This window comes from Dermacentor albipictus, chromosome 1 (assembly GCF_038994185.2).
Source record: "Dermacentor albipictus isolate Rhodes 1998 colony chromosome 1, USDA_Dalb.pri_finalv2, whole genome shotgun sequence".
Lineage (NCBI taxonomy): Eukaryota > Metazoa > Arthropoda > Arachnida > Ixodida > Ixodidae > Dermacentor > Dermacentor albipictus.
Genome location: NC_091821.1, coordinates 514,108,190 through 514,135,631, shown reverse-complemented (window position 1 = coordinate 514,135,631; position 27,442 = coordinate 514,108,190). Strand labels below are relative to the sequence as shown.

The following is a 27,442-nucleotide window of genomic DNA, read 5'->3' as shown; positions in this document are numbered from 1 at the left end:
GGCGGGCAAGGTGGGTCTCCGGTAACCGAGACGCTCAGTCCAAATAGAAATTTGGCCGCAGCCCCTCTGGCTACGAAAGTAGACCATCCCAGTTCACTGTGGATGGCCTCCACAGCTACGCGCCTCTGGACACCGAGGGCAAGCTTGCCAGAATCACGCTGGTACCTCCCGAGGAATTCCCTCGTTCCGGAGGAGAAGCACAGCACCGCGTTGCCATAAGTGAGTCCCGGAACGGCCACCATCTTCCAAAGACCCCTCACCACTTCGTACCTATTGAACGACGAAGGTCTGTTACCAAGAATTATCTGCAAAGCAGTGCCTACGCCTTTATCTGCTTTTCGTGCTGGAGGAGGTAGTTTGGGCCTGCACTAAGGTAGATGCCTAGGTATTTCGTCGCATTCGTCAAGGGCACATTGCTGCATTGCAGAAACCACTCTGCCACGACGGGTTGCTCCAAACCTCATGCCATCACCCCTTACTTTGCCTGGTTAATTTTTAGGCCAAGATGATTCTTCGCGTAACAGCATACACCAAGTAACCTCTGCAGGTCCGTACGGCCCATTAGCAAAGCAATGTCATCAGGATACATCAATGCAGGTATCGGCTGAACCACCTGCTGTCCCTGAACCCAGCATTGCAATGTGAAACCGCACTGCAATGCCTCTAGCCTTTGGGCGACACCTACCAAGTAAACCATAAATAGAAGGGGGGACAATGGACATCCCTAGCGAAGTCTACGTTTGATGGAAACGGAATATGCTGTGATGACGCCACACTCCCCCCTTGCCGTCAAAACAGTATATATGGCCTCAAGCAGCTGTGTATCTCCTACAATGAGGCCCATTTCCCGCAGTATCCTACGCAGGATGGGTCTGTGCACCCTATAATAAGCCTTCTTAAGGTCCAGAAATGCCACGTACAACAGGCTTCGGGTCAGCCCAGCGATTTATATACACTGCGTTATTACAAACAGATTGTCTTCTGCATGCCATCCAGTGCGAAAACCCATCCGGAGCTCTCCCAGGACGCCTTCCGCTCAGCCCAGCTCTGTAGTCTTTGTCATATTACTTGGGCACTTATTCAATAAAGGACCCGTGTGACTGTATGTGTGGGGGGGGGGGCAATTGATAAAGAGTTATTTAAGTCTCTTATGCTTCCCACCCCTTTATAGAGGGGTATCATCTGAGTTATTTTCCGCTCGTCTGGGATTCGTGCATCCATTTTCACCTGCTTTAGGAGGTCAAACAATCTCTGGCGTGCCTGCTTGCCCATGGCGTGCCTGCTGCCTATTCCCAACCATGATTCACCTCGAGAACTTCTGTGGTGCCTGTATACCAGCTTTCTGAAGTTCTGTCATGAAATGATCAGTGCGATGTCGGATCTTGGACTACACGAGCGCTCCTGGCGCTTGCTTGCATGAGGTATACCTAGTTCATGCCTGCCCTGTAGCGTCCAAGTCATTTCGACATTTGTGGCGATGTACACGGCTGGCCTCTCGCCTGAGCCGAATTGCAGTGGCGACCTCAGGTCACCACTATGCTTTCATCTGGTGATGACTTTGTGGCCTGGTTGCCTGCATTTTCAGAACCACCGTGAATAATGTGATCAAAGATTCTTAAGTGTCCATTGCAGCGGTCTGCAATTCCAGCTGACCAGCCAACTCCTCCCACATATTCTCGCTCAGGTAGTGGTCACCCGCTGCTGCGCCACTCACCTGGTACCTCGGCGAAACATGCCTAGAAAACTGTTGCGATCACTGCCCGGATTGCCACTGCCATCGTCGTCAGTGTTCTAGCTGTGAGCTCACTGTAAAGCCACTCTGACATCAATCAATAGTCAATGCATGACTGCTGATCTGGCAGAGACCACGTGACGGGCCTTTGACACTTCGCCATCTGATTGACCACAATCAGCTGGCGCTTTTAAGCCAAACCTAACATTCGCCAGTCATTGGTTCCTGTACGACCATCCAACTCCTTGGCATGGGCATTAAAATCACCTCCTAGTAGGATTTCATAACCTGCCTTGAGATCTGTGATTTCATTTGCCAGGCAGGTGTCTATCGCCTAATACTGAGTGGCCTCTGTGCCAGACCACAAATACACCACTGCAAAGGCGACTGGTTTCCCTCCTAGGATTTCAGCCAGCCGCTTTGCTCCCAGCGCTCATGGTGGATGCGGAATCACTGCTACGCCTCTGTCCACAGGCACGCCAAACCCTCATCTCTTCGTTCTCCTTGTTGCTGATTGCAGCCCTCCCACAACTGCCCTGGTGCACTTGGTGGAGCTTCATTATCTCGGAGGTGGGTCTCTGCTGCTGCAAAAATGGCGACGTAGATATCCTGCATCCCGTTCAATAGTTCACCCCACTCCTGCTCCCTTCTTGCTCCTTGGATGTTGAGGAAACCGATCGTCACACCTGGCTGTGTCAACAGATGGTGGTGTCGCTTATGTCTTCGGTGTTTCCTCTTGAGGTTCCATGCTGGATGTGGTTGGGGGGCCGAGAAATTGGCATTTGCTCTGTGCCAATTTCGATCGGCTACCATTGCATCCCTCACCAGGCTCACTGTTCTTGCTCCAGTTGTACCAAGATCTTGCCAAGTCCATTGGACATCGGTAGATCCGCGCCGGGGTTGTTTCCTTCCGCGCGCTTACCATGCTTCGCGCTCATCCTGACGCTGCGGTGCCGCGAAACCGGTGAACCAGCCTCGGCCTTCTCTGCCGCCTGTCGGCTGCCGCGATAAGAACAGCGTGACGGCATGCCTAAAGAAAGTCATGTTTCCCTTCCCAACTGGGAACCAATGACTCGAGCCAACACTGCCGAATGCGTATTGCCTTTCTGGCGATGTCAAGTGACGAGTCCTGTCGTTGTCATGAATTCGACTTTAGGGCTTAGGTCTTGACATACTCCGCGTACAAGCTCGTTCCACCGTTGGCACTTTGCCTGTACCATTTGGTTGGATTGTGAAGATCCCGGTATGCCACAGACCAGGTAAAAGTGCCATGAGAATTCTTCAACCCAGTGCTGCAGCTGCACCCTGATTTACTATACGTTGGCCTCCGGTTCGGCCCCATCCAGGAGCTCCACAAGCCCAGCGCGAATAGCCACCAAACTTTCTTTTTCCTGCTCTATGTGTATCTCCTGCTGCAGCTTCTCTGCTGCCTCCCTGAATGTCACCCTCCTCTTGGTATAAAAACCGAGATAGTTGTCCTCCTCCGTCATCTGGTGTATGTGGGCTTGGGTCTGAAGACATTTGCACCTCCTGCCACTAGCACTGTATGAGAGAACCCTGACCTTCCGTCACAGTCTTCATTACCTCCCGACCATGTGTTGTTTTTCCTGGGGTGCTGCGTGTCGCCATTTTTAGAGCCCGCAATGAATGTTCCGGTGGAGCCTGGGCTTGTGTCTTCTGACCGGGCGTCTTCAGCCATAGATTCCGTGGAAGCGCGTTCTCCACCCAAAAAAGGCCTGACTTGGTCAACCGCGGTTTCAACCCACTGCTTCTCAGCGAGCGTATAACCGGCATTTCTGGCCGGCGTCCTTCACATAGTTCGTTTAAAATCATGTTTAGACAGACCGTCCTATGCCCCGTTAACTTTCTGTGGGTCCTCTCCGAGGCTGCTCTCCTCTCGTAGAGTCTTTTCATTCGCTTACTTGGATAATATCTCTGCGTCCAAAAGGGTCGTCAAATTAGCAATGGCGAGCTTTCGCTCCTCCGTCACCTGCTCCGCCTGATGTGGTAGCTACAACCGGAGGCTGTCAATCCGTCCACACGCTTTGCAAGTGAAGGCCTTCGGCATATGAGCCTCGGTAACCGATACAAAGGGGCTGTCCCTCAGCATGACCCATAATTGTAGGTCTGGCACATTCACCATCATCATCATCAGCAGCAGCAGCAGCAGCCTGGTTACGCCCACTGCTGGGCAAAGGCCTCTCCAATACTTCTACAACTACCCTGGTCATGTACTAATTGTGGCTGTGTTGTCCCTGCAAATTTCTTAATCTCATCAACCCACCTAACTTTCTGCCACGCCCTGCTACGCTTCTGTTCCCTTGCAATCCAGTCCGTAACCCTTAAAGGGCTGGAGACCTGAAAACTTTCGTTCATGCGTTCTTCAATTCAAGCGTTGCGTACTGCTTCAGGAAGCACTATACACACCTCGGGATTCATATATACGCGATAAATAATTTATTAATAGCATTATATACCATGTGATTTCTGTTTCGGTTTCTGGGCTCCGGGTGATGCTATGACGCCATAGGAGAGGAAACGCAACATGGCTTGGTCACGTGGGTCGCAAAAATACTGACGTAAAACTATGTTGCGTCGTCTGCTCAAGCATACGCGTGCTCTGCCAGGAGAGGTAAACAACTGGTGATTCGAAGTGCATGTCGCGATTATTATAAATATTGCGAAAAGCGACAACAACGGTAAGGAAACATTGCGGCTTGTGAGAGTCGGTGATTCATTCCGAAGCGCCGTAAGCTGCAGCTTTGAAGTGAACCGGAAAAGGCCTAGCGAAGATATCGGCGGCGCCGAACGATCAGAGGCGGTGAGGCTGCCGTCGGTGCCAGAGGGACTACTCCTCGGTCGCTGATTGGCCGCTTCGCCGTACGGCTGCCGCACAAATGGGTCCCGGGCCCGTCCTCTCTACGACAAGGAAATCTCGCCGTTCGCGAGCAAAACCGCCGTCGGACGGGAGCCCGCGAACGGCAAACGGCGTGCGGCGAGCTTCCGTGCCGGTAACGTGGACGGGCCTTCAAATTGAGAAAGGCCAAGCGAACGAGAGGCCAAGCTCCGAGCTGCCGAACTATGCGACTGGCAGATGTTACATCAACTTCCCTCCGCAACAGCGCTGTGCATGTCTCGGTTAGCCAGGGGCCAGGGTTAGCTCGGGTGTTCTAGAACCCTGTAGCACAGAGAAATGATTTTTATAATGACAGGAAGCTGAGCTAGTTGGTTAGGATTCATAATGCAAATTAAGAGGCAATTGCATTCAGACACGGACACAAGAGGAGAGAAGCGGACAACACGAACGTCGCATATTCTGGTCCCTTTCGGAGTCGGCCGGCTACACTCAACGTGCCCGTCTACATTACCGGCAACTCGCCGCCCGCCGTTTGCCGTTTGCGGGCCGCCGTGCGGCGCTCGTGTTGTCAACTTATCTCCTCTGGTGTCCGTGTTTGCACGCCTTACCCCTTCTTTGCATTAAGAAAGGATTTCTACATGCCTGTAGCTCGGTCATAGTGGAGGCTATGCTCGGTCACTCGGCTCAGCAGGCTCGGTAATCGACAGTTCATCGCTACTCTTCATACGTCACGTTTTTGTGCTAGTGTGCTATAACGTCAATATTTTCGTTCCTCCGCTGTGACGTCATAACTGCCGCGCTAGCGATGTGTCTCGACCACGAGAAGGAGCTTTTAGTGACTTTTTGGAGCTGAATTAAAATTATTTTGAAATGTTTGCAGCATCCAATACCTCGTTGTGGGTGTCCTTGCATACGGAAGCAGCCGACAACATACTTTTTGTAGCCTCAAAATGTGGTGTCCCAACCCCTTTAAGGACCATCGGTTATCTTCCCTCATTGCATGTCCTGCCCATGCCCATTTCGTTTTCTTGAATTCAACTAAGATGTCATTTACCCGCGTTTGTTTCCTCACCGAATCTGCTCTTTTCTTATCCCTTAACGTTACATCCATCATCATTCTTTCCATAGCTCGTTGCGTCGTCCTCAAGTTAAGTAGAACCCTTCTCGTAAGCCTCCGGGTTTCTGCCCCGTACCTGAGTACTGGTAAGACACAGCTGTTATAAACTTTTCTCTTGAGGGATAATGGCAACCTGCTGTTCATGATCTGAGAATGCCTGCCAGACGCACCGAAGCCCATTCTTATTCTTCTGATTATTTCAGTCTCATGATCCGCAACCGCGGTCACTGCCTGCCCTAAGTAGATGTATTCCCTTACCACTTCCAGAGCCTCGCTACCTATCGTAAACTGCTGCTCTCTTCCGAGTCTGTTAAACATTACTTTAGTTTTCAGTAGACTATTTTTTAGACAGAAAACAAAAATAATGTTCAACAGTCTCGAAACATTACCCATTCATAAACGGCGTCGTCGCCAACTGCCGCCTTACTACCGGCCTTTGTGCGCTGCACCCGCTGCAAGATGCACTTCATAAAATAAAATTTGACGCTGATGCGGTTGGCGTGTAACATACCGAGTAAGTGGATGCTCAAAGACCCTGCTCAACCAAAACGGAGGATGGATTCATAATTTGCTATGGTTGTCTTGAGAGGGTACTGGCCTGGCAGGCCCCTTTGTGTATGCGACCAAGGGGAGCTCCCTTTCCACGAACTGGCCACCTCTAGGGGAGAACGCTTTCCACGAACCAGACAGGACCTCCAGGTGGTCATCAGTACGCGCAAACGTCACCTGGGGGAAGGGCTCAGCCACCCATCCCAAACCAGACTCAGTGCCTGTCACGTGACGTTGACGTGAGCAGGATCTCGCCTATTATTTTAGTGGGCCTATTTAAGGGGCCATGCGATGTACTTTTCCAATTCATTCTGTTCTTCTTATCCACTGAATAAACTGTGCCAGTTTGGCACTAGAAATCGTCTCGTCCCTGCCTGGCCGCCATGGTCTGCCAGACGCCTACGGCCCGCCGACAACGCCACGCTACCCAATAGTGACGCCGGTCGAGGTTCGAGAAACAGTCGTCGCAACAGCTCGTTGGCCGTGGAGGCATACGCTACCCTGGACACCCCAACTTTGGACGAGATCAAAGTCAAAGTCAAAGTCCAGTTTATTTACATCGCTAAAAAATTTACGATGCGGGTGGGCTCGGGCAAAAACTGAACACAATCACTTGAGAGACACCCGAGCCCCCCTGTACAAGGCATACAGCGAAAACGCAAAGTGTAAAAGACATAGTAATGCTCTGGCTATTTAGCAAGAGCAAAAACATCTCGTATATACATGAGTTTGTGAACAAAGCATAAGAACAGAAAAAAACAAAACATAATAGTAAAAAAACACAGAAACGCGTAGCAGCAAGATAAAATTACACAGGATACATCGCAGCAAGATAAGAAAAAAACATGAATGCGGCTTTCAAAAAGAAGATATTAGTGAATTATGCACTTCTCATGTCAACTAGCGAACATGCTTTAGGAATTATACTCCTCGACAATAATTTATTCAAAACAGTGGGCAGGCTTTCTCGGAGCATCTGTTGCTCGTACATTGTATACGGGAGAAGGGAATGTGCCAAATTTCTTTCTTGTGAAAGGAGTATTCTGAAAGATTTTGACTGAGGCGGGGTAATTCAAGGAAACTAAGCTGGTTATTTTGGATACAACGCTTATATTTTAATGCTAAGTATTATTCGTACACAGTAATTATCGGCAAAATTTGGTAACGAGCAAACAGTTCCTGAGTGTGAGCAAGGTAGTCTACGTTTTCAATGTTGCGTACAGCTTTCTTTTGAAGCATATATATTTTAATAATGTTTTTGTTTTAGTGGTAGTACCCCAAACCAAGAAATAATAATTTAGGTGGGATACAAGAAGCGCATTGTAAATAATTAATTTTATATGTTCGGGCAGAAAATGCCGAAATTTCGCAGGAATTCAGGTGCACTTTGCCAGTTTACTCAGAATGAACTGAACTTCAGTGTCCCAGCTCATGGCCTTGCTAAAGATTACTCCTAAAATTTTGACAGTGTCTACAAACTGCACATGTGAATTGCCTATGTATATATGTATATCGGGCTGAGTGGGAAACTGTCTTGTACTGAATAGAACCACTTTAGTTTTTTTGTGTGTTTATGAGTAATGAGTTTGCTTCAGACCATTCCTTAAGTCTATCAAGAGCATTGTTAATAACGGAAACCAGAGATTGTATGGAACTAATTGTGAAAAAAAAAACTTGCATCATCAGCATAAATTACAGATTTCGGCTGGCTAACGGTCAAAACAAGGTAATTTATATATAAAATGAAAAGTAGAGGTACTCAAATACTACCCTGTGGGACACCAGCAGTAACAGTTTCAAATAAAGATATATGTGGCCCTACTTTAACGCATTTTACACGATGACGTAGGTACGATTTCAGTAGTTCTAGTGAAGTGCCACGTATGCCATAAAGGTCTAATTTTTAAAGTAAGGTATTATGATTAAGGTGATCGAAAGCATTCGAGAAATCTTTGAAGATGCCGATGCACAATTGTTCATTTTCAAAAGCGTTAAGAATCATAGCTTTTTTAGACAATAAAGCTGATTCAGTAGATTCACATCTCAAAAAGCCATGTTCTGCTGTTGATCACAGTTTAAACCTATTGCAAAATTTCATTAACCGTTTTTCAATAATTTTCTCCAACCCTTTCGAAAAAAGCGGTAAAATGGAAGTGGGTCGGTAACTTCACATGCTATTTTTATCACAGCTTTTATATAATACTATTATTACCTTATATTTCTGCATCTACTCTGGAAAGGACCCGCTTGATAAGGCAAGGTTATAAATACAAGTTAATACTGGTGCTATTAGAGCGAGCACAAATTTTACAGGTGAGATTTGAACGCCATCTATATCACAAGACCTGTTGTTCTTAAAGCAAGTAAAAATACTGCACACTTCAGTCTCATCCGTAGGTTCCAAAAATATACTATTGCCATTCCGTCGTATAGTGTTGCAAGCGAAATCTGAAGACCTGTATTTATAATATCTTTGAAAAACGTATTAAATTTCTCTGCAAGTGCCACACCCTCAATACGTTCACCTTCAAAACAAAGCTATGTAACTCCTGACGTAGACTGTGCTCAGTTTAATAATTTATTAACCTTATTCCAAACTTGAGCGCTACCATCACAGAACTCCCTGTCAAACTGATTGCGCAGAAAGTTTCCTTTTTCGTTTTTAAAAAAATACGTTACTTTATTGCGGTATTGTTTAAACTTGCCTAGATCAGCAAGGGACTTGGTCCTCATAAATTTCTTGTACAACTGTTTTTTTTAATTATTCTAAGGCAATCTCAATTTGTTTACGGCTTACGACTTCTAGTGGACTTTTTTACAATTTTCTCAGGGAAATAATAATGGTATACGCGTTTAAAACAGGTGATGAATGCCTCATACGCCGCATCTTCAGTCTCTGAAGGAAAGACGTCATCCCAGTTTGGATTTGAAAGAATATAAAAAAAAGGACGCGAGGGTGTCCGCGGTAATATTTTACACAGTATTCTGCGCTGATAACTCGTGTTGTTTATTTGTGGCACATTTCAGGAGCACATAAATGGGATAATGGTCGCTGATAGAACTGTGTAATACACCTGAACGTAGGCTACTAGTATTTACGTTAGAGATCAATACATCAATAAGTGTGGCTGTCTGCATCGTAACGCGTGCAGCCGTCTGAGTTAGTATGCAATTACCACTCGATTCCACAGTTAGTAAAAGAGCTTCCTGCGCAGGAGATCGTTTCAGGAGATCAATGTTAAAGTCACCTCCAAGAATTAAATTGAACTTGTTGTCGCTTCCGTAGCTGAAGAGGCTGTCTAGAAATTGAATAAAGGTATTTATGTCAGCATTAGGGGGCTGGTACGCTACGGAATAAATATAATTGTGTGATAACAAAGTTAAACATTTAACTTCGCTGCATATAAACTAAAATTCCGGAAGAACTTCACAGTCGAGCATATTTTTAACCAAGATAGCAAGCCCATCCCCTATCCTACGGGGTATATTTACAAAGAAGCTCTGATATCCGTCCGGCTTGGAAATTTCTTCGCCACATGTATATCATGTTTCAGTCAACATGATAGCGTCGAACTGGAAACTAAACTCGTGTAGAAATACTGATAATTCATCGTCTTTGTGTCTAACTGAACGAATGTTAAAGTCTAGGCAAGAAAAGCATACATCGGAGTTGATTTGAACTATGTTGCTAACATCTCGCGGTGACTCGTTAATCATTCAAGATAGACCGCTCAGGCTCACGCAAAGCGGAACAGCTTACACAATCTTTTCTACGTTTAGGAGATCATAGACATAATCTCCTCTTCGTCCTGGTGACAATGTTCGGAAGAAAGGTGTCCGGATTCATGACTGCATACGGTGAGTGCACAGCTTTTCTTCACTAACATATCACTTGGCTTTACGTATTCTTTTGGGAGCCACAGCGCAGTGATATTCTTTAACCGTTGACGGAAGTTTTGATCATGTCGAGGTTGGTACGGAGTGAAGAGTTAGCAGCACTAAGGGCAGTCATGAAGTTCAAGACGCTAAAGAAGCCGGAATAGTTTAACTTGGCTAGGAATGGGGCCTCCAAATTGCCGAATCGGAGAAAAAGCCGGAGATCATTGAGGCAATCGAAGCGATCGGGGCAGACGACGATCAACTGAAGGAATGTCTAGAGAGTATTGCGGATAAAGAGCAAGAGCGTAAGCACCTCGAAGAAAAACAAGAGCGTAAGCGCCTAGAAGAAAAAGAAGAGTGTGAGCGGGCAGCAGGCGACGCACTCGAAATGGGGCGCCTAGAGATTGAGCGTCTGAAGGCTCAAAATAGTGAAAAACTGCCAGAGGCACGAGAAAGCGAGCACAGAATGACAGACTGGATGGCACCCTACGCAGTATGATGGGACATAGGTCTTTTGCTGGTACAAATTGAGCGTGTGTGTCAGAAAGCAAAATTCTCGAGAAACACGTGGCCGCAACGCTTGCTTATGTGACTGCCACGTGAGGTAGCTGACATCATTGCCTTCACGGGGAAAGAAGAAGCAGAAGACATCGACAAAGGCAAAGCGAGTCTGCTTAAAAAGTATAAATTATCAGCAGATGCATTCAGAGGAAAATTGAGGGAGGTCGAGAAGACCAAAGGTGACTCAGACTCAGATTTCGCATACACCTTGGAGGTAAACCTGAGAGAGTGGCTCAGAGGGTGCAGTCGGCGACGCCGACAAGGCAATGCAGTGCGATGCTTTAGAGCAGTTCCACCGCCGGCTGCGAGAAGACATCAAGTATTGGCTTCAGGGTAGGCCAGGCGTGGACACTATCGCGAGAACGGACGATCTCGCTGAGGAGTACGTAATTCACCATGCGTACAAGCCAACGAAGCTGCTAAGAAGGAGATGAATAAATACAGACCTGGCAAGCCAGAGCGATGGTCAAAATCGAGTCAGTGTAAATCTAAGGAAAGGTAAGATTCAGTTAAAACTAGTGACGAGAACAGCAAGGGAAAGGAGGAGTCACCTGAACAGACGGCAGAAAGGCAAGAGAAAGAAGCTTTGGAGGCAAAGAAACAAGTTTGCTGGACGTGGTGCACCCGTCGTACATTGAGGCCGGCCAGTTCACAGGAGAATGTGCTTGAATAAGGCTAGCCGTAGAGGCCTCCGGTGTTTGTCTCCCCGTGGCAATGATTCGTATCGAAGGCGCTTTTGGAGTACTGGACAGTGAGCCGCCGTCTCGGCACATCTCCCGCCGGAGTATCCATGTTTCTTTTCTAGCAAATCCGAGGATTTGCTGCGACGCAGGGGAATCGGGTTTCGTGAGGGTATAGTACAAGCCCTAACTCGTTCCAAGGCAAAGGAACTCGCGGCCCAGTCAGTGTACGAATGTCCAGTGGTGGAGAAAACAGGTTATACGGAGGATTCGTCAACCAGCACCAAACAGGACAGCCCTATAGGGGATATTGCGGAAGGTACACTAGCTAATGAAGAGGCCAGGAAAGCACGTGCTTTTCTGACCTTATCAGGCTCCGCTACCGGAGCCTGAAATTTCTCGAGAGGCAGAATGCGGAAAAAAGTTATTGAATGTAAGCCCTGCCACATTGATTGCTGAACAGGAAAAAAATTCCACACTGCGTAACCTAAGGCCCGGCGTGAAACAAGGTGTGGCCAAACACAACGTATAGTCCCTCAAGAGGGCAGGCATCCTCTATAGAAAGTGCACCAGTCGAAAGGGAGTGCAATTCGACCAACGTACTCGTGGTGCCGCATCCCTATTGTGAGCAGCTGCTGCACCTCGTTCACGGGGGCTTTTGGACAGGGCATCTGGACATTCGGAAAACAAAGGGCCGCTTACTGTAGGAATTTTACTGGCCCGGCTGCTTTCGAGAAGTGGAAGCATTCGTGAGAAGCTGCGACACATGTGAACGCATAGGCAAGCCCGGAGATAAGGCTAAAACGCCGATAAAATGTGTTCCCATTATCGCGGAGCCGTTTCTCCGGCTCATGATAGACACAGTGGGACCACTTCCTGCAACGCAATCTAGCTATCGGCATACTTTCACTGCACTATGCCCCGCAACGAAATTCCCAGTCGCGGTACCCCTCAAAGATCTAAGCTCAGTGGAGATCGTCAAAGCGCTTTTGTCTATCTTCGCGTGAGGAGGGTTTCCCGCAGAAATCCAGTCTGATCAAGGATCCGTCTTCACGAGCGCACTGACCTCGACGTTTCTGGAAACGTGCGGTATTAAAATCATTCATAACTCAGTGTACCACCCGCAGTCAAACGCGGCAGAGAAAGTCCACTCAGTCATGAAACGGCTTTTGCGAGCCCTTTGTCATGAGCACAAAGCCGACTGGCAGGTCTGCTTGCCTGCAGCAATGTTCGCATTTCAAAGTGCACCGCATGAGTCAACAGGTTTTTCACATTCAGAACCACCCTAGTTCAGAGCTCGTTTACGGTCGCTGCCTTCGGTCCCACTTTCGCATTGTTCGAGATGCCTGGGAAGGCCGAGGGGACCACTCTTCAGTTGTGGCATACGTGCTAGAGCTGTTAGACCGACTGCACATTTCTCAAGAATCAGCAGCGCAGGAAATGCGTAAGGCACAAAGGAAATCTAAGCATTACTATGGCAGGACGGCTCGAACGCGACGCTTTGAAGTTGGGCAAAAGTTAATGATTTTGAAACCCTCATTGAAAAACAAACTAAACTTTCAATGGGAGGGACCGGTTGACATAATTCAGAAATTATCTAAAACAAACCACGTAATCATGGTACCCGAAAAACGAAGGACACCACAAGTATACCACAGCAACCTACTTAAACCCTACCGGCACGGGGAGGCCATTGTGAACATGTCCCTTAACCAACCTGAGGAGACGTCTGTCGATTTTCCGGAGTTAACATCAGTAATGGAGGCAAAAGACATTCACGAGATGATCGACAAGCTAGTAGAGCAGGCGGAGTTGAATCTCAATCAAAGGGGCGAACTGAGGGAACTCGTGTTTGAACATACCTGGCAGGACTACGGCGATCGTTCACGATATCGAGTTAACCTCTTCGGACCCAGTTCGTTAGAAAGCTTATCGCGTTTCACCTCGTCAACGTCATGTCCTGGCCGCTGAAGTAAACAATATGTTAGAGCTAGGAGTAATCGAGCCAGGCGAGAGTGATTATACTTTGCGTCTTGGTATAGGTACCAGGAAAGGTGCCGCGACCATGTATCGAATACCGCAGGCTCAACTTAATCCCAAAGGACCAGACCTACCCAATTCCGCATATCGAGCAAAAGCTCGAGAGAGTGAGTAGTGCGAATTTCATCCCTACGCTCGATTGAGTCAGAGGGTACTGGCAGGTTACCCGAGAGGGCAAGCAGGCTCGCGGAGTTTATTTTCACGATGGGAACCTTTTGGCCGAAAGTAGTGAGGTTTGGAATGACGAATGCTCCCGATTGTTTCTCTAGCCTTACTGAGCGGATGCTACGGGGAATGGAGGACTTTCTTTTTTGCACTTCCGTATCTCGATGACATAGCAATCTTTTCATCATCACTGGCGGACCATATACAACACCTGCCAACCGTGTTGTGCCGTCTACGAGATTCCCACTTTAATGTCAAGGCTCCCAAATGCCGATTAGCGCGCGCAGAGGTAGCTTATCTAGGTCATGTAATGGGGCAAGGCCATCGTCGGCCTTCAAAGGTTAAACTGGCCGCTATAGACAACTTCCAGCAACCACGCACCAAGCGGGACATCAGGTCATTCCTTGGTTTGGCAGGTTATTACCAAAGATATATCCCGCATTATTCCGAGACTGCAAGTTCTTTAACAGATGCTCTCAGAAAAAACAGAAGCACAAACGGTAAAGTGGGATGACGCAAAAGAAAAGGCTTGTAGTATGCTGAAGAAAACACTAATGAGTCAGCCAGTGTTGAACGCGCCCGACTGCTCTAAACCGTTCATTCTTCAGTGTGATGCCAGCGACAGGTGTATGGGGGTGGTGCTTTGTCAAAAGAGAGATGACGAAAACTAACACCCCGTACTGTACGTCAGTAGAAAGCTTTCAGTTCATGAGGAAGCATACAGTGCGTCAGAAAAGGGATGCGCCTGCGTGGTATGGGCGGTGCAGAAGCTACATTGCTATATCGCTGGTTAATGATTAACCATAGAGACTGACCACTGTCTCCTCACATGGCTGCAGTCCATGTCTACGAAAAACGGCCGTATTTTGCATTGGACCTTGACTCTTCAACAGCACACCTTCGATATTCGCCACGAGAAGGGTAAACTTAACGGCAATGCCGGCGGTCTGAGTCGTTGCCCATAGAGTAGCGAAAGCCTCGTACTCACTTTGGTTTCCGTGGCATTTTTACGTTTGTATCTTTTCTCATCCGTTTTTTATTATCACTAAGCCGTAGTTGGTTGTTAGCTGGTTTTAGTAACCACGTCTTCACGCTTTCAAAAATGGCTGTTTTTAGTGTTTTGGGGGGAAGGACGCGCGAAAGGCATGGGAAAGCAGTAGCTGGATTTCTTTTTTTTTTTTGTAAGGCCTGGTGTTTCTTGAGAGAGTATGGCCTTGTGCTCGCTTACTTTGTGATTGTGAATCTAACACTGTTCTGGAGTGATTGCATGCCCAAACAGGAGACGAAAAGTTGCTGAGACCGGATCGCAAGCACCGGACCGGATCAGGGATAAAAAGCACACAAGAGCGCCACAAAGACTAATGAACGACTCCCAAGAATCTGCCAGTGACAAAGCAAGGGTTCGTCACCCTGAAGGGAAATTCTGCTGCTGAAACGCCGATCCCTCGTCCAGTGGCTCCGGGCCCCTACGCGTCGGGATCTTCTCCCCCCCCCCCGGGGATGCTGTTATGGTTGGCCTGTAACACCCCCCGCCCCCTAGCAAAAAAGATGCCCAAACACCCTGCGCGACCGAAACGGAGGAAGTTTCCTAATTTACTGTTCTTGTCGCGAGTGGTTGCCGGTCTGGGAGGCGCCCGGTAGTAATGACAGGACCCTTTGTGTGTCCGACCAAGGGGAGCACCCTTTCCACGAACTAACTCTAGGGGAGAACGCTTTCAGCGAATCAGACTGGACCTCCAGGTTGCCACCACCGGAAGGAAGTACGTGAAATATCACCTTGCAGAAGGGACCAGCCACCCATCCGCAACCAGACTCAGTGCCTGTCACGTGACGTTGACGAGTGCAAGGTCCCGCTTAAGATTTTAGCGGGCCTATTCGGGGGCCCCGCAATGTACTTTTCCAATTCATTCTCTTCTGCTTGTCCTTCATCAACCATTGAATAAACAGTGCAAGTTTCGCACTAGAAATTGTCTCGTCCCTGCCTGGCCGCCATGGTCCTCCGGACGCCTGCAGTCCGGCGACAACGCCACGCTACCCGAAATTAACGCCGGTCGAGGTTCGAGAAACAGGCGTCGTTACAACGCGACCACATGATGCCTACGCTACAGCTGCTGGCGTGCTGCAAGGGCCGGTGGCTTACCAGGTCTTTCTGAGATCAAGAAACGTTGTCCCGACGGTTTTCTGGGAGAAACGCTGCGGCTTAGAAGGGTCATGAACTCTCGACTCATTTTACCACTTTCAATTTTGTGACCGAGGCTATTACATCCGAGGGACGAACTTGCCTGTTCACGCTAGCATCTGACCGAACAGCGATGAAACGTAACCCGTTTTTAAATCTATTTAGAACTGCTGGAACCATTTTTATGTCAATGTGGCAGTTTGCGATTTACTTCAAGTGGATATTCTATCACAAGCGCGAGGAAAATTCCTCGTGGTCAGAAATTTTCTGTAATAAATTCTTATGCCTAAACAAGGCCGTCTTTTGTAAGCGGTGCTGCTCTCATACATTTACCACCAAATTATAATATGTGAAAATTGACTTTTTTTTCATACCATCTATCTTGGATCACTTTTTCAGCGCTTTTCGGAGGGGCAAGGAGGGGGGCCGGCGGAAATTTTTGGGGGGGGACCAACCCCCTCCCCCGTGCCCCTCCTGGCGCCGCCTCTGCAGTCGACTCTCCGTCGTCAACCTGTCGAAACGTGCATTCCATGACTCCGCTAAACCGAGCTCCCAACAAGGTCATGCACTGCCCTCCGAATAGCAGGCCATGCAGAAAGTGTGCTCAACGTCTTCATTTCTTCGCAGGCATAGCCGCTATTCCAGTCAAATGGCTACACTGCAATGGATGATCATGTCTGCGAATTTTTACCCGCCGTGGTTGCTCAGTGGCTATGGTGTTAGGCTGCTGAGCACGAGGTCGCGGGATCGAATCCCGGCCACGGCGGCCGCATTTCGATGGGGGCGAAATGCGAAAACACCCGTGTTCCTAGATTTAGGTGCACGTTAAAGAATCCCAGGTGGTCGAAATTTCCGGAGTCCTCCACTACGGCGTGCGTCATAATCAGACAGTGGTTTTGGCACGTAAAAACCTCATAATTTTTTTAAATGTCTGCGAATTTATTAAAAAAAGATCGGCAATGTATTGATTACAATAGCGCACTACGCGAGACACGCATATGCCATTAATTTCTATAGCCATTTTGATGCCAGGTTCTTTGTTGCCTAAATTGTTTGCCAGACATGTTTCGCCTGCGAGAATAGAAATAGTGCAGAACATGCGGTGCACCACGTATGAGGGCTGGAAAACGTTCGAATTCTTGTCAATATTTAACCAGTAATGGAAACAATAAATTTTGATGAGATATTCTACATTTGCACCTGAACACCAGCTTGACAGACATTTGTCGAGCGCTGGCATTGAGCAATACTCACTTGCGCATGTCGTTCACCAGATTGGCGAAGGGTGTCTCCCAAGTGTACATCTTGATGACGCGCATTCCCGCAACGAACTCGTTGACCAATCGGATGCGCTCGTCGGTCAGAGCCGCTGTCTTCGCCCTGCAAGCACCGGCCCGGCCATAGAATTATAACGCTGCTAACCTTGTGGCAGATTAAATATAACGGCTGCTGCCACAGCACATTCTCGAAAGAATGTACAGCCGAAACACAATTACGGCACAACAGTAACAAAATTATTGAGCAAGAATTGATTCACCCGGCGCTAAAATCATCTTCTGCTACCGTAGCAGCCTCCTGCAACAGACACATCCACCGTTGGGGTGCGCGCACATCGGCGACAAACCTTGCAGCCACCTGGCTGTGACTGCCTCCCACGCTCGCGGCCACGCAGGCGTCCATTCGCAGAACAGTTCAGACAACAGCTACAGAGGCATTCGTAGGTAGGCTTTCGCCTATCGCACTTTAGCTCAGCAAAGTGCCTATAGGTTTTCTGCCAGCCTCCGCAAGCTAAGTAAAGGAAAGCCGACCAATCGCCGACGCCGATACCACCCTCTTTATCCGCTTATATATTTTCAATGCACTGACTCGGCCCCATCGAAACCCTCTCCACGTGAGCGTGCTCCTCCAACACCCTCTAAAGAACTTAAGGCCTTCTGGCTGACCCTCTCCCCTTGAGCGACGTCACGCACAAGAGGCCAATATAGAAGTTCCGTGCAGCGTGCTACGAAGCTACGAGCGGCGCACCAGTTTTGAAAATGAAGCGCGGAAGATATACAATGGTTAATCCCGGCTATTCGGAGAAGACCGAGGGGACGAAAGTGGCGACAACAATTCAATTAGTTCCAGGAGCCCTGCCGTTCCTTGAATAGCTTCGGGGTTAAAGAAGTCCCGGCATGCTCGGCCATGCTATTATTGCATGCTTCCGAACGCACATTTTTTTCTAGACGTGACCAGTGCATGTAGTCTCAACACTTGTGCTGTGCTTGCGATTGCGTGTACCGCGAGTCTTCATTGCCCCGGAATGTGGAGTGTCATGCCAAGATATGCCTGTTAAGTGCTGCGTGCCCAATTGCCGGAGCAATTACATGTACAAATCAAGGCAGAAAAATAATGTCTTCAAGTTTCCGCAAGATGAAGAAGCCCAGAGTGCCTGGATTAGGGCGCTACCACGTGCAGACTTCATTGTATTAGCGCACTCCAGGGTAAGATGTTCAGAAATTCTTTAAGTAGTTACTTTTGAAAAATACGGAAATATTAATTTCTCAATCACAGCAAGTGCATTTACAGAAAGTGATGATTCCTCAGAGTTCGACGCCTGCGAGGATAGACATAAATCTGAATTTGTGTTAAGGCACCTTTTGTGGTGTAGCACGAATATTTTATTGAAGAACTACTGCTGCAAGATGAATGACAAAATATTGGATGCCAATGCTAAGGAAAAGAAGAGAAAAGCTGAAACTCTGCGCAATAAGGCAGCTGTTTTCGTGTAAATAGCTGCACAAATGTTTTATATCCCATTTCTAAACTCATTTGAGTTGTTGTAAATTAGTGGACTGCGGTATTAGTGCGTCGAAAGCGAAATTACTCGTTTGACCATAATCTAGATTGTAATAAATACATGTGTCCCCAATAAGATTGTTCATACGCAATTGTGAAGCTAACCGAGTGCATACATTTGTCATTGCCGTGCCGTAAAAACCACAAGTACAAAATACGGAAGGAGAGGTTTTTATGGATTCAATTTACTTGAAGTAATAGGTGTGAAGTATGGGGTATAATAAATAATAATAATAATTCACAAGAAACGTACATTACAAAGACGACAAAGCGCGATGCTATAAAAGCTTCTGGCATCAATACATGCACAAGCTTTACAAAGCTGCTTTGTATCTGTGCCTCTAAATAAATGCTTTGTAAGGTGCCTGCTGCTCATTACACAGTTTCGACCGAAGAAAACGTGTGGAGTGGTCAATAAAAGCATACGGCTGCCAGGTGAACCAAGCCGCGATCCCTTCACTGAACCCGTATCCCCGAGCGTGCCGATGGCCTCTTGCCCGTGACGTCACTCGCCGAGCACTCCGGCCTTCTAGTCTAGGAGGTGTTGGCTCCTCGCCTCTTGGCAGGCAATTACAAACAGAAAACCGCTCAATTTTCAAAGCAATGTCACTTGCTGTAAACCAGGAGAGCGTTTGATTGGGATGTTCGGGTAACGGCGCGGGTCACCGCCCGATGCTTGCGTCGCCATTTAAGCAAATTTCTCGTCAGGACATTGGAATAAAAACATACAGGAATAGTTTTACGTTATAGGACCCCTGAATATACGTCGCAACATTTTTATTCATCTACCCTAAGGGCCCATAAGGGTATCAAATAAAAATTTTATTGCATCTTTCAACAAAGAGAGAAAGGGGGTGGCGGGAAAAAGCTGCATTACTGCAACTTGACTAAGCCCGGTCCCCTGTATCGTAGGCGATAGCGGCCGTACGACAGTTTTGTGAGACTTCAATAATAACTTTTTATCAACGATGTAGTTTTTCCGCAAGCATTTATCTGCCCGAAGACGTTTGCCACAGCCTTCCACCGGTTTTGGCTAAATTTAATCCCGCTAGCAATCTGCCAGGTTCAGCAGACTGCTCCTCCCCTTCACAGTGCTCGAGGGGGCATGCATGCGTAATTTGTTTCCCCGCTTAAACCCTTTGCACTGGAAATTCGAGGAAACTAAAGATATCGACATATGTAGACCTTTCAAAGGGTTTAGAAATAGGCTCAATGCTAAACTAAAAGCAGCGATAGAAGAATATTACCAAGCCTATTTTAACGATGTGGTGAATAATTTTGTTCTGTTCTGGAAGCGATTGAACAGCCTTATAAAAACAAAGCGGTGCAGTTAAGGTTCGTAACATGTTCGTCAACAACAGTTCTGACCGCGGAGTTGGTCTTTCGAATGTTTTACATGATCGTTTCGAAGCCGCTGAAGAGCCTAGAAATTGCAACACAGGAAATACTCTTTCGATTCAGAAAAAAAGGCAAGCTTTTTTGGAAGCATAGTGCTTTTTCCCCACGACTGAGAATGAAGTTGAATATGTGTTTCATAGCCAAAACAATGAAGATCCCGTGAACGTAACTAATATGGAATTAGGCCAATCATACCTGCTATAGTCCTACTTGCGTCTTTTGTATTGAAATTTACAACTTATCTCTAAAACAGAGTTGCCTTCCGAAGGTAATGCAGATTGTATAGGTAGTAGTAATCCACAAAAGTGCTACCAAAAAATGACGTAAATATTTTCAGGACAATTTTCATCTCACCAGCCTTTTCAAAGGGCTTGGAAAAAATCACGCACAAGTGACTGCTTAGTTTTTTTTTTTTTTTGCAGACAAACTTGCTCCACTTATCTGGACAGCACAATACGGTTTCGTTAAAGGGACGACCCTGGAATTGACCGTATTAGCGCAAAAGGAATTCATAACTGCGGCGCTTGATGCAAAAGAGGTAGGTGTATATCTAGATGTATATCTATTACAAGATAGCTTTCACCACATCTAGCTGAACTTGAGCAACAAGGAATATGTGGTCATGCAAACAACTTTTAGGCCTCCTATATCTAGCATCGATCTCAGTACGTTAGCCATAACTGTTCGTACTCGAAAGTAAAAGTTATCCCATAGGGTGTGCGATCATTTTTAGCGCTTTTTTGAGGAGCAAGTTTGGCGCCACTTTTTTTTTTGTTTTTAAATGAACGATATCGTTTCTGCGGCTAAAAATATCACATCGATTACATATGCAGACAACACTGCCCGTTTCTTTTTTGTTTTTTTCAGGGGTGCCAATCCGGACACTCTCGTTAATTTTGCAAACATTCTCGTACATGATGTTTTAATTGGTGCAATAAAAACTACCAAAGAATAATAACTAAGAAAACGCAAGCAATCGATTTTCGCACACAGCATAAGACCACAAATCTTGAAAGCATCTTGAATCGAAACAATGAGGAAATTACAATTTTAGGAGAGGGAAGGAAACTAGGACCTAATTTCAGAACATTTACTTGGGAACAAACATATCGAGCTCATTTACAGCAAGCTACACAGAATAACGCGAGTATTACACAGACACCGGCATGTGTCGCCCACAATTAGTCAAACGAACTGCGTGAACGTAACTGTTTATGTCCAATGTAAATTATTGTCACTTAGTCTGGGCAACAACACCGAGCAAAACATAAATAAATTACAATTCTGTCAAGAACGCGCCAATCGGAACGTAGCGTATACTTTTCCCAACTACCACACTTATAATTCTTTTGAATTAAAAAAAAATATTGGTTGTATTTATTTACTCATTTCGTTTGGCCTGTGTCAACAGATCCGCATTGCGAAAAACAAAATATTGGCTACATGAACTCCTTTTCTCAACCATCGCGCAATTCCACATAATACGAGATATACAGACCTTTGGTTGGAATGCTTTTGTCATACCTATTATGGGCGGCAGCCGGTAGTACACCGCAGTGCTGCTCAGGTAAGCACACTGGCTACTAACGGACTGACCCCGGATACTATGTGCGCTCGTTGTATTCTCATTCATTTTTTTTTTCAGAACCAACCCCGGGGTGATTATTGAATCAGCTGTTTTTTTTTTTTCGAGAATAATTCACTGACCGACTTATGTCTAGACAGAGTGATGTTGACACGCTTATTTCTTTTCTCAGTTTGGGGTTTCTTGATATAGTTTATTTGTGTAATTTTGTGAGCAACTTACTTCCTCGTTCTTGCATTTTTCTCTAAATCAAGCGGTGTACTTTTTTTTCACCGGAATCTATTTTCGCACCTGTACGTATTGCTACTCTATCACAAATTTATTGTTCGCATCTTTTGTGTCTGTCGTACAGTATATAGATTTACGTCGAGCTCGTCGAATACATGCCAGTGCTGCTCACTGCAGAATTGTAACACAGGGGGCCAACACCCTCTGGAGGGGAGTCAAATTTTTATTCGATTTCATTTCAATTTAAACCACGTAGACGTAGCTATATTGCCACGTTCATTTGATAGGCGACTCGTGAAAGAGGCCATTAAAGTGCGAGTCGTCCAAGGGGCGGCACCGACCGAAGAACAAGGCGCGAGCCAGCCCGTCCTCTGCTGGGGGCCCAATCGCGTGGCGCAGGCGCGTGGCATTAGCCCTCCTCCCAGAAGAGCGCCGACTCCATGCTGAAAAGATCATTGACGGGCAGAAAGACTTGTCCCAGGACAAACGCAATGATCTCACCACCACGACTATTATGGTGTGCGATATGGTTTTAACCACACGACGTGCACAATCTCAGGCCGCGGTTCTCGGCGGCGTGCTGGCTGGGTGCCATCCGGAGGAACTTCATAGTTGAGGTCACTCACTCGCCGAAGCACTTTGTAGGAGCCCAAGTAACGACTGGAAGTTTTTCTGAAAGACATTTACGGCGGGCGGGGGTCCAAACTAACACTTGGTCATTCGGTTGGTAGTGAACTTGTCGGCGGGGGAGATTGCTGTGATACACTGCTGTTTCCTGATGTTCACACGAGCCAGTTGGCGTGCTTCCTCGGCACGCTGCACAAAACTATCGGTGTCTTCATCAAGACTGTCATAATTGTCACATGGTAACAAGGCATCTAACATCGTCTGAACTTCACGACCGTAAGGGCCCGTACATGGTCGCTCCGCCCGTCCGTTCCGCCCTCGTCCGGTCGCGAGCGGAAGCCCGAAAGGCGGAAGGTGTCGCAAAATTCGATGCACGCTCAATCCGCACGAGCGGAACGCACGCGCACTCCTATTGGGCGACGCGGCCTGTTGACAGCTGGCAACCGTTCGGCGGAGCAAAGGTGTTCAAGGTTGGCAACGACCTTTGACAGCAGACGACACTGGCATATTTTTGCAGATGTGATTTCAATTTTCCGCGTTCCGGCGAAAATGCGACTCTAGGCTGCCACATTCTGTTCTGCAGCCGTATGTGTTGCATTGGCACCGTCATCCTTCTTCGAAACATTGCACAGTCGTCTTATCTGCGCCACCTTTTACAGATGTATTGCAATCGCATCACGTCGCAGCACGCGACGTATTCTCGGATGATTACTTTCAGTCCACGCTGCCTTGGCTGGTTGAACAACACCTCTCTAATTATCCAACGTGATCCGTTCTGCGACACGCGAAACTGATATTGTCGCCGGAAGCGCGGTGGCGCGGTTTCTATAGTGTTAATGACAGCTTGCAAGAATACAGAACACACGCACATCTGTCGCGGAATGCATTTGCGTAGGTCGCCAAGACGCACATTTCTACCACTGAGCACGCGTGTGAGGCCCCGAGTACAGCTTGCTGATACGCTTGCTCGTGCTTTTTTTTCACTCTGCCAATTTTAAGAGGGTGCTTAAAGCAGTTGGATGCATGGAATGCCTTTTCCTTAAATGATATGCTCAGCGATGACTGAAGTTCTCACCGTGTGCAGAAAAAGTTGTGCATGAGTGGTTAACTTCATGCAGCAAGGAATTGAAGGTTAAGCAGTGAGTGTACAATTCATTATGATTGGCTTAAAGCAATGTGTATGTATTGCGGTGACCTTATGCAGATATATGCATACTCATGAGATATGTTTCCAAGGGGAGTACTTATTTGAAAGCATATAATTTAAATTGCTGATAAGAAAACTTATTTTGAGTGAAATCAAACAATTGCATTCTTTCTTGCCAGCCTGGCTACCCAATATGTTGCCACCTTACTACGCCTGAACTATACGGTGCCATTGGACAATGCTGTATCCCTGCAGGCACGCTAGAACAGCTTGGATATGCACAAACAATCCTTTACATCGCACTTAAATTAAGGTGGTGTAGATTTGCTGTCACAATGTGCTTGTAAGCATAACTGCCGAGCATTCAAAAAAGTGTTTGAAATGTAAGGGTGGATGCTCAGGCTTGCAGGTGTGACATTTTACATTTATAGTGCAAGGACACATCAATGAACAGGAAGGATACCACACAAATCCTCGTGTTGTGACCTTGCAGTCACAATGCAAGTAGTTTTCAGTGGTGTTTAGCTATAAACATGTGAAGCAATCTGTAAATTCAAAACTGTATTAAGTAAACTGAGACACCATGAAAAGCAACATAACACTACGGTGTACACATTTTTTGTCACATCAGCTCTTTGTGGTGCAGGTCAAATATGTATACAAGCTATTTGTAGGAAGCCTATCCAATATAAACAAGAAACTTGCAGGCAAGGTAATCACAACAAACCAGCTGAGACGTTGGTACTATTCTACTTGTGCTTGTACTTCTACTATGCGCTGCTGGATGGTTGCGACTGATATGCTCGCGAAGGTTTGGGTCATTCACATTTTAAGGGATGAGTAACTGTTACATATGTAAATCATCCTCCTCTGCATGCAGCCGCTGTGGCTGGCAGTCGATGCCGTAGCCTCATGCTTAGCAGCCCAACACCACAACCACTAAGCAATCACGGCGGGTAACTGCTCCTCAGGTTGTGCAATCTGTGTGGCTGTATCAAAGCACTGATGTAACACGTGTTTCAGTGGGGTCTAACTACCGCACAGAAGTTGTGGTGCAGCACTTCCTAATGGCAACATGTGTTGCAGCTGGGATACAAAGAGTTGAGCCTTTGTATCCGATGATCATACGGTAACTGGAAACTTTGTTTCCACTTCTAAAAATTTTTGAGTATGTTCTAAATGACATGAGCCCATGTTGTAATGATATTTTAATTTTTAAAATAGCTGTACACGTTTGTGTACATCAAGTACACCATGAAATAACAGTCATCGGGGTATGCTTGAAAGGCACCTTCAGCATCTGCACTTCAAACCGCAGCCATGTCATAGCCATTGTAGGTGAAACAGCAGTAGTCAACGCGAAATTGACCGCCACTTTAGCAGTTTGCATGCAAACACACATTCATGTGGTGGCATTGTTTATTTTGGTTACCTGGCCCAGGCAAGTAATGTGAATAAGAGAACAATTATGAAACATCATTAGCTTAGTGAGGCCCAAAATACTAATTCGGGTAACTATTAATAGCAGTAGTCGAGGGCACGCTTGAAAGGCATCATTAGCAGTCTGCACGTCAAAGCGCAGTCAAGTCGTCGCCACTGTTGGTGAAACGGCAGCACTCAATGCGAAAATGACAGCCACTGTTGGCAGCTTGCATGCAAACACACGTTCATGTGGTGGCATTGTTTATTTTGGTTACCTGGCCCAGGCAAGTAATGCGAATAGGAGAACAATTATCAAACATCATTAGCTTAGTTAGGCCCAAAATACTCAGTCAGGTAACTATTCATAGCAGTAGTCGAGGGCACGCTTGAAAGGCACCATTAGCAGTCTGCACGTCAAAGCGCAGTCAAGTCGTCGCCACTGTTGGTGAAACGGCAGCACTCAATGTGAAAATGACAGCCACTGTTGGCAGCTTGCATGCAAGCACACATTCATGTGGTGGCATTGTTTATTTTGGTTACCTGGCCCAGGCAAGTAATGCGAACAGGAGAACAATTATCAAACATCATTAGCTTAGTTAGGCCCAAAATACTCAGTCGGGTAACTATTCATAGCAGTAGTCGAGGGCACGCTTGAAAGGCACCATTAGCAGTCTGCACGTCAAAGCGCAGTCAAGTCGTCGCCACTGTTTGTGAAACGGCAGCACTCAATGAGAAAATGACAGCCACTGTTGGAAGCTTGCATGCAAACACACATTCATGTGGTGGCATTGTTTATTTTGGTTACCTGGCCCAGGCAAGTAATGCGAACAGGAGAACAATTATCAAACATCATTAGCTTAGTTAGGCCCAAAATACTCAGTCGGGTAACTATTCATAGCAGTAGTCGAGGGCACGCTTGAAAGGCACCATTAGCAGTCTGCACGTCAAAGCGCAGTCAAGTCGTCGCCACTGTTTGTGAAATGGCAGCACTCAATGAGAAAATGACAGCCACTGTTGGCTGCTTGCATGCAAATACACATTCATGTGGTGGCATTGTTTATTTTGGTTACCTGGCCCAGGCAAGTAATGTGAATAGGAGAACAATTATCAAACATCATTAGCTTAGTTAGGCGCAAAATACTCAGTCGGGCAGCTATTAATAGCAGTAGTCGAGGGCACGCTTGAAATGCACCATTAGCAGTCTGCACGTCAAATCACAGTCATGTCGCAGCCATTGTTGTATTTGTTTATCTCACGGCAAGTAACGCCAATGTAAGCACAATTATTCACCCTGAATAGCTTTGCTAGCATTGTTTGTACTAAAAAATTCTGAGTGAAGTTGAATGTGTTTTATTGAGGCAATTATTTAATTCACAAGCCATCGGCATAGTGATCGACGGCCAGGTTCAAACAATGACATTTGTGAAGTAATAAATGGTGAAAGTTGCAAAAGCTATCAGTGCACTGCTTTGCTGGGCTCCATTTACTGAAAAATTTCTTTGCAACGACAAAAGCATCAGACAGGAAATGACACCCCACTGCACAGTGTTATTCGTGTTGAACTTTTTTGCCATCATATGTGATGGGCAGCGAAACCATCCGTTTACTAAGACTGATTGCATGAAAAATGCAACAGCATAGCAAGGTGTAGTTTCACAATATGGCACCCTTTCATGTGCACTTCTGACGAGCTGCCACATGCACTGATGCATAAACATGAACTGAGGTAAGAGGCTAAGTTGCTGTGCAACCCCCATGACACTTTTAAGAAAATCTATCTCTAAACCTTTCTGTTTTCATAGGCGATGAAAATCTGTTTTGAGCAAGTTGGTTAATCACACTGCAGCAACAACACAAGAAGCAAGGACAGAAAACACAGCGAGTAGGCAGACTGAGAAGACGAGGTAGACCAGTGAGAAAGGTTTTAATGAGATGGAAGAGGCCTGCCCTGCCGTGTACATGAGTTAGTGCTTTGAATGAGATTGGTTTATGAAAATGTGTAATGACTTTCCTGAAAGAAAACTAGCAAAAGCAAATGCTAATATAATATAAAAGGACAGAAATAATGGTAAGCGCAAGCACGCATGGAAACAGGCACGTATTCACACACAAATGCGAGAACTAAGAAGAACTCCAACGTAAAGAAATCTGGGAAATAGAAAAAAAATTGACAAACGCAAGAAAACATACATTTACAAACAGACGCGGGTCGAGGTATTATAGGAGCGGGTTCACAAGCTGCTGTGCTTACCTTCTCATATGTTTTCTTTTTTAACCGTTCTCTTAATACTGTCTCGGGAAATTTTAATTGCATTCATGACATTAGTGCTCTCAGGCGCGTCCACATTTCACGACAGCGCTGAACGTCTTGACATATGCAATTATAATGTTGTTCCCTAATTTCCCCCCACCGATAGAAGCATCTTTAACCGTGCAGT

General features: G+C 46.5%; 1 protein-coding gene across 2 annotated transcripts in view; it reads right to left on the bottom strand.

The window, feature by feature from the left end:
* The window catches only part of LOC135905985 (ATP-binding cassette sub-family C member 4-like), a 547,697-nt gene that overhangs the window by 349,293 nt on the left and 170,962 nt on the right, over positions 1-27,442 (bottom strand). For both annotated transcript variants that reach the window (XM_065437136.2, XM_065437137.2), the window contains exon 7: positions 17,014-17,139. In XM_065437136.2, the coding sequence (XP_065293208.1) occupies positions 17,014-17,139 (126 nt within the window). The remainder of the gene's footprint in view (positions 1-17,013; positions 17,140-27,442) is intronic.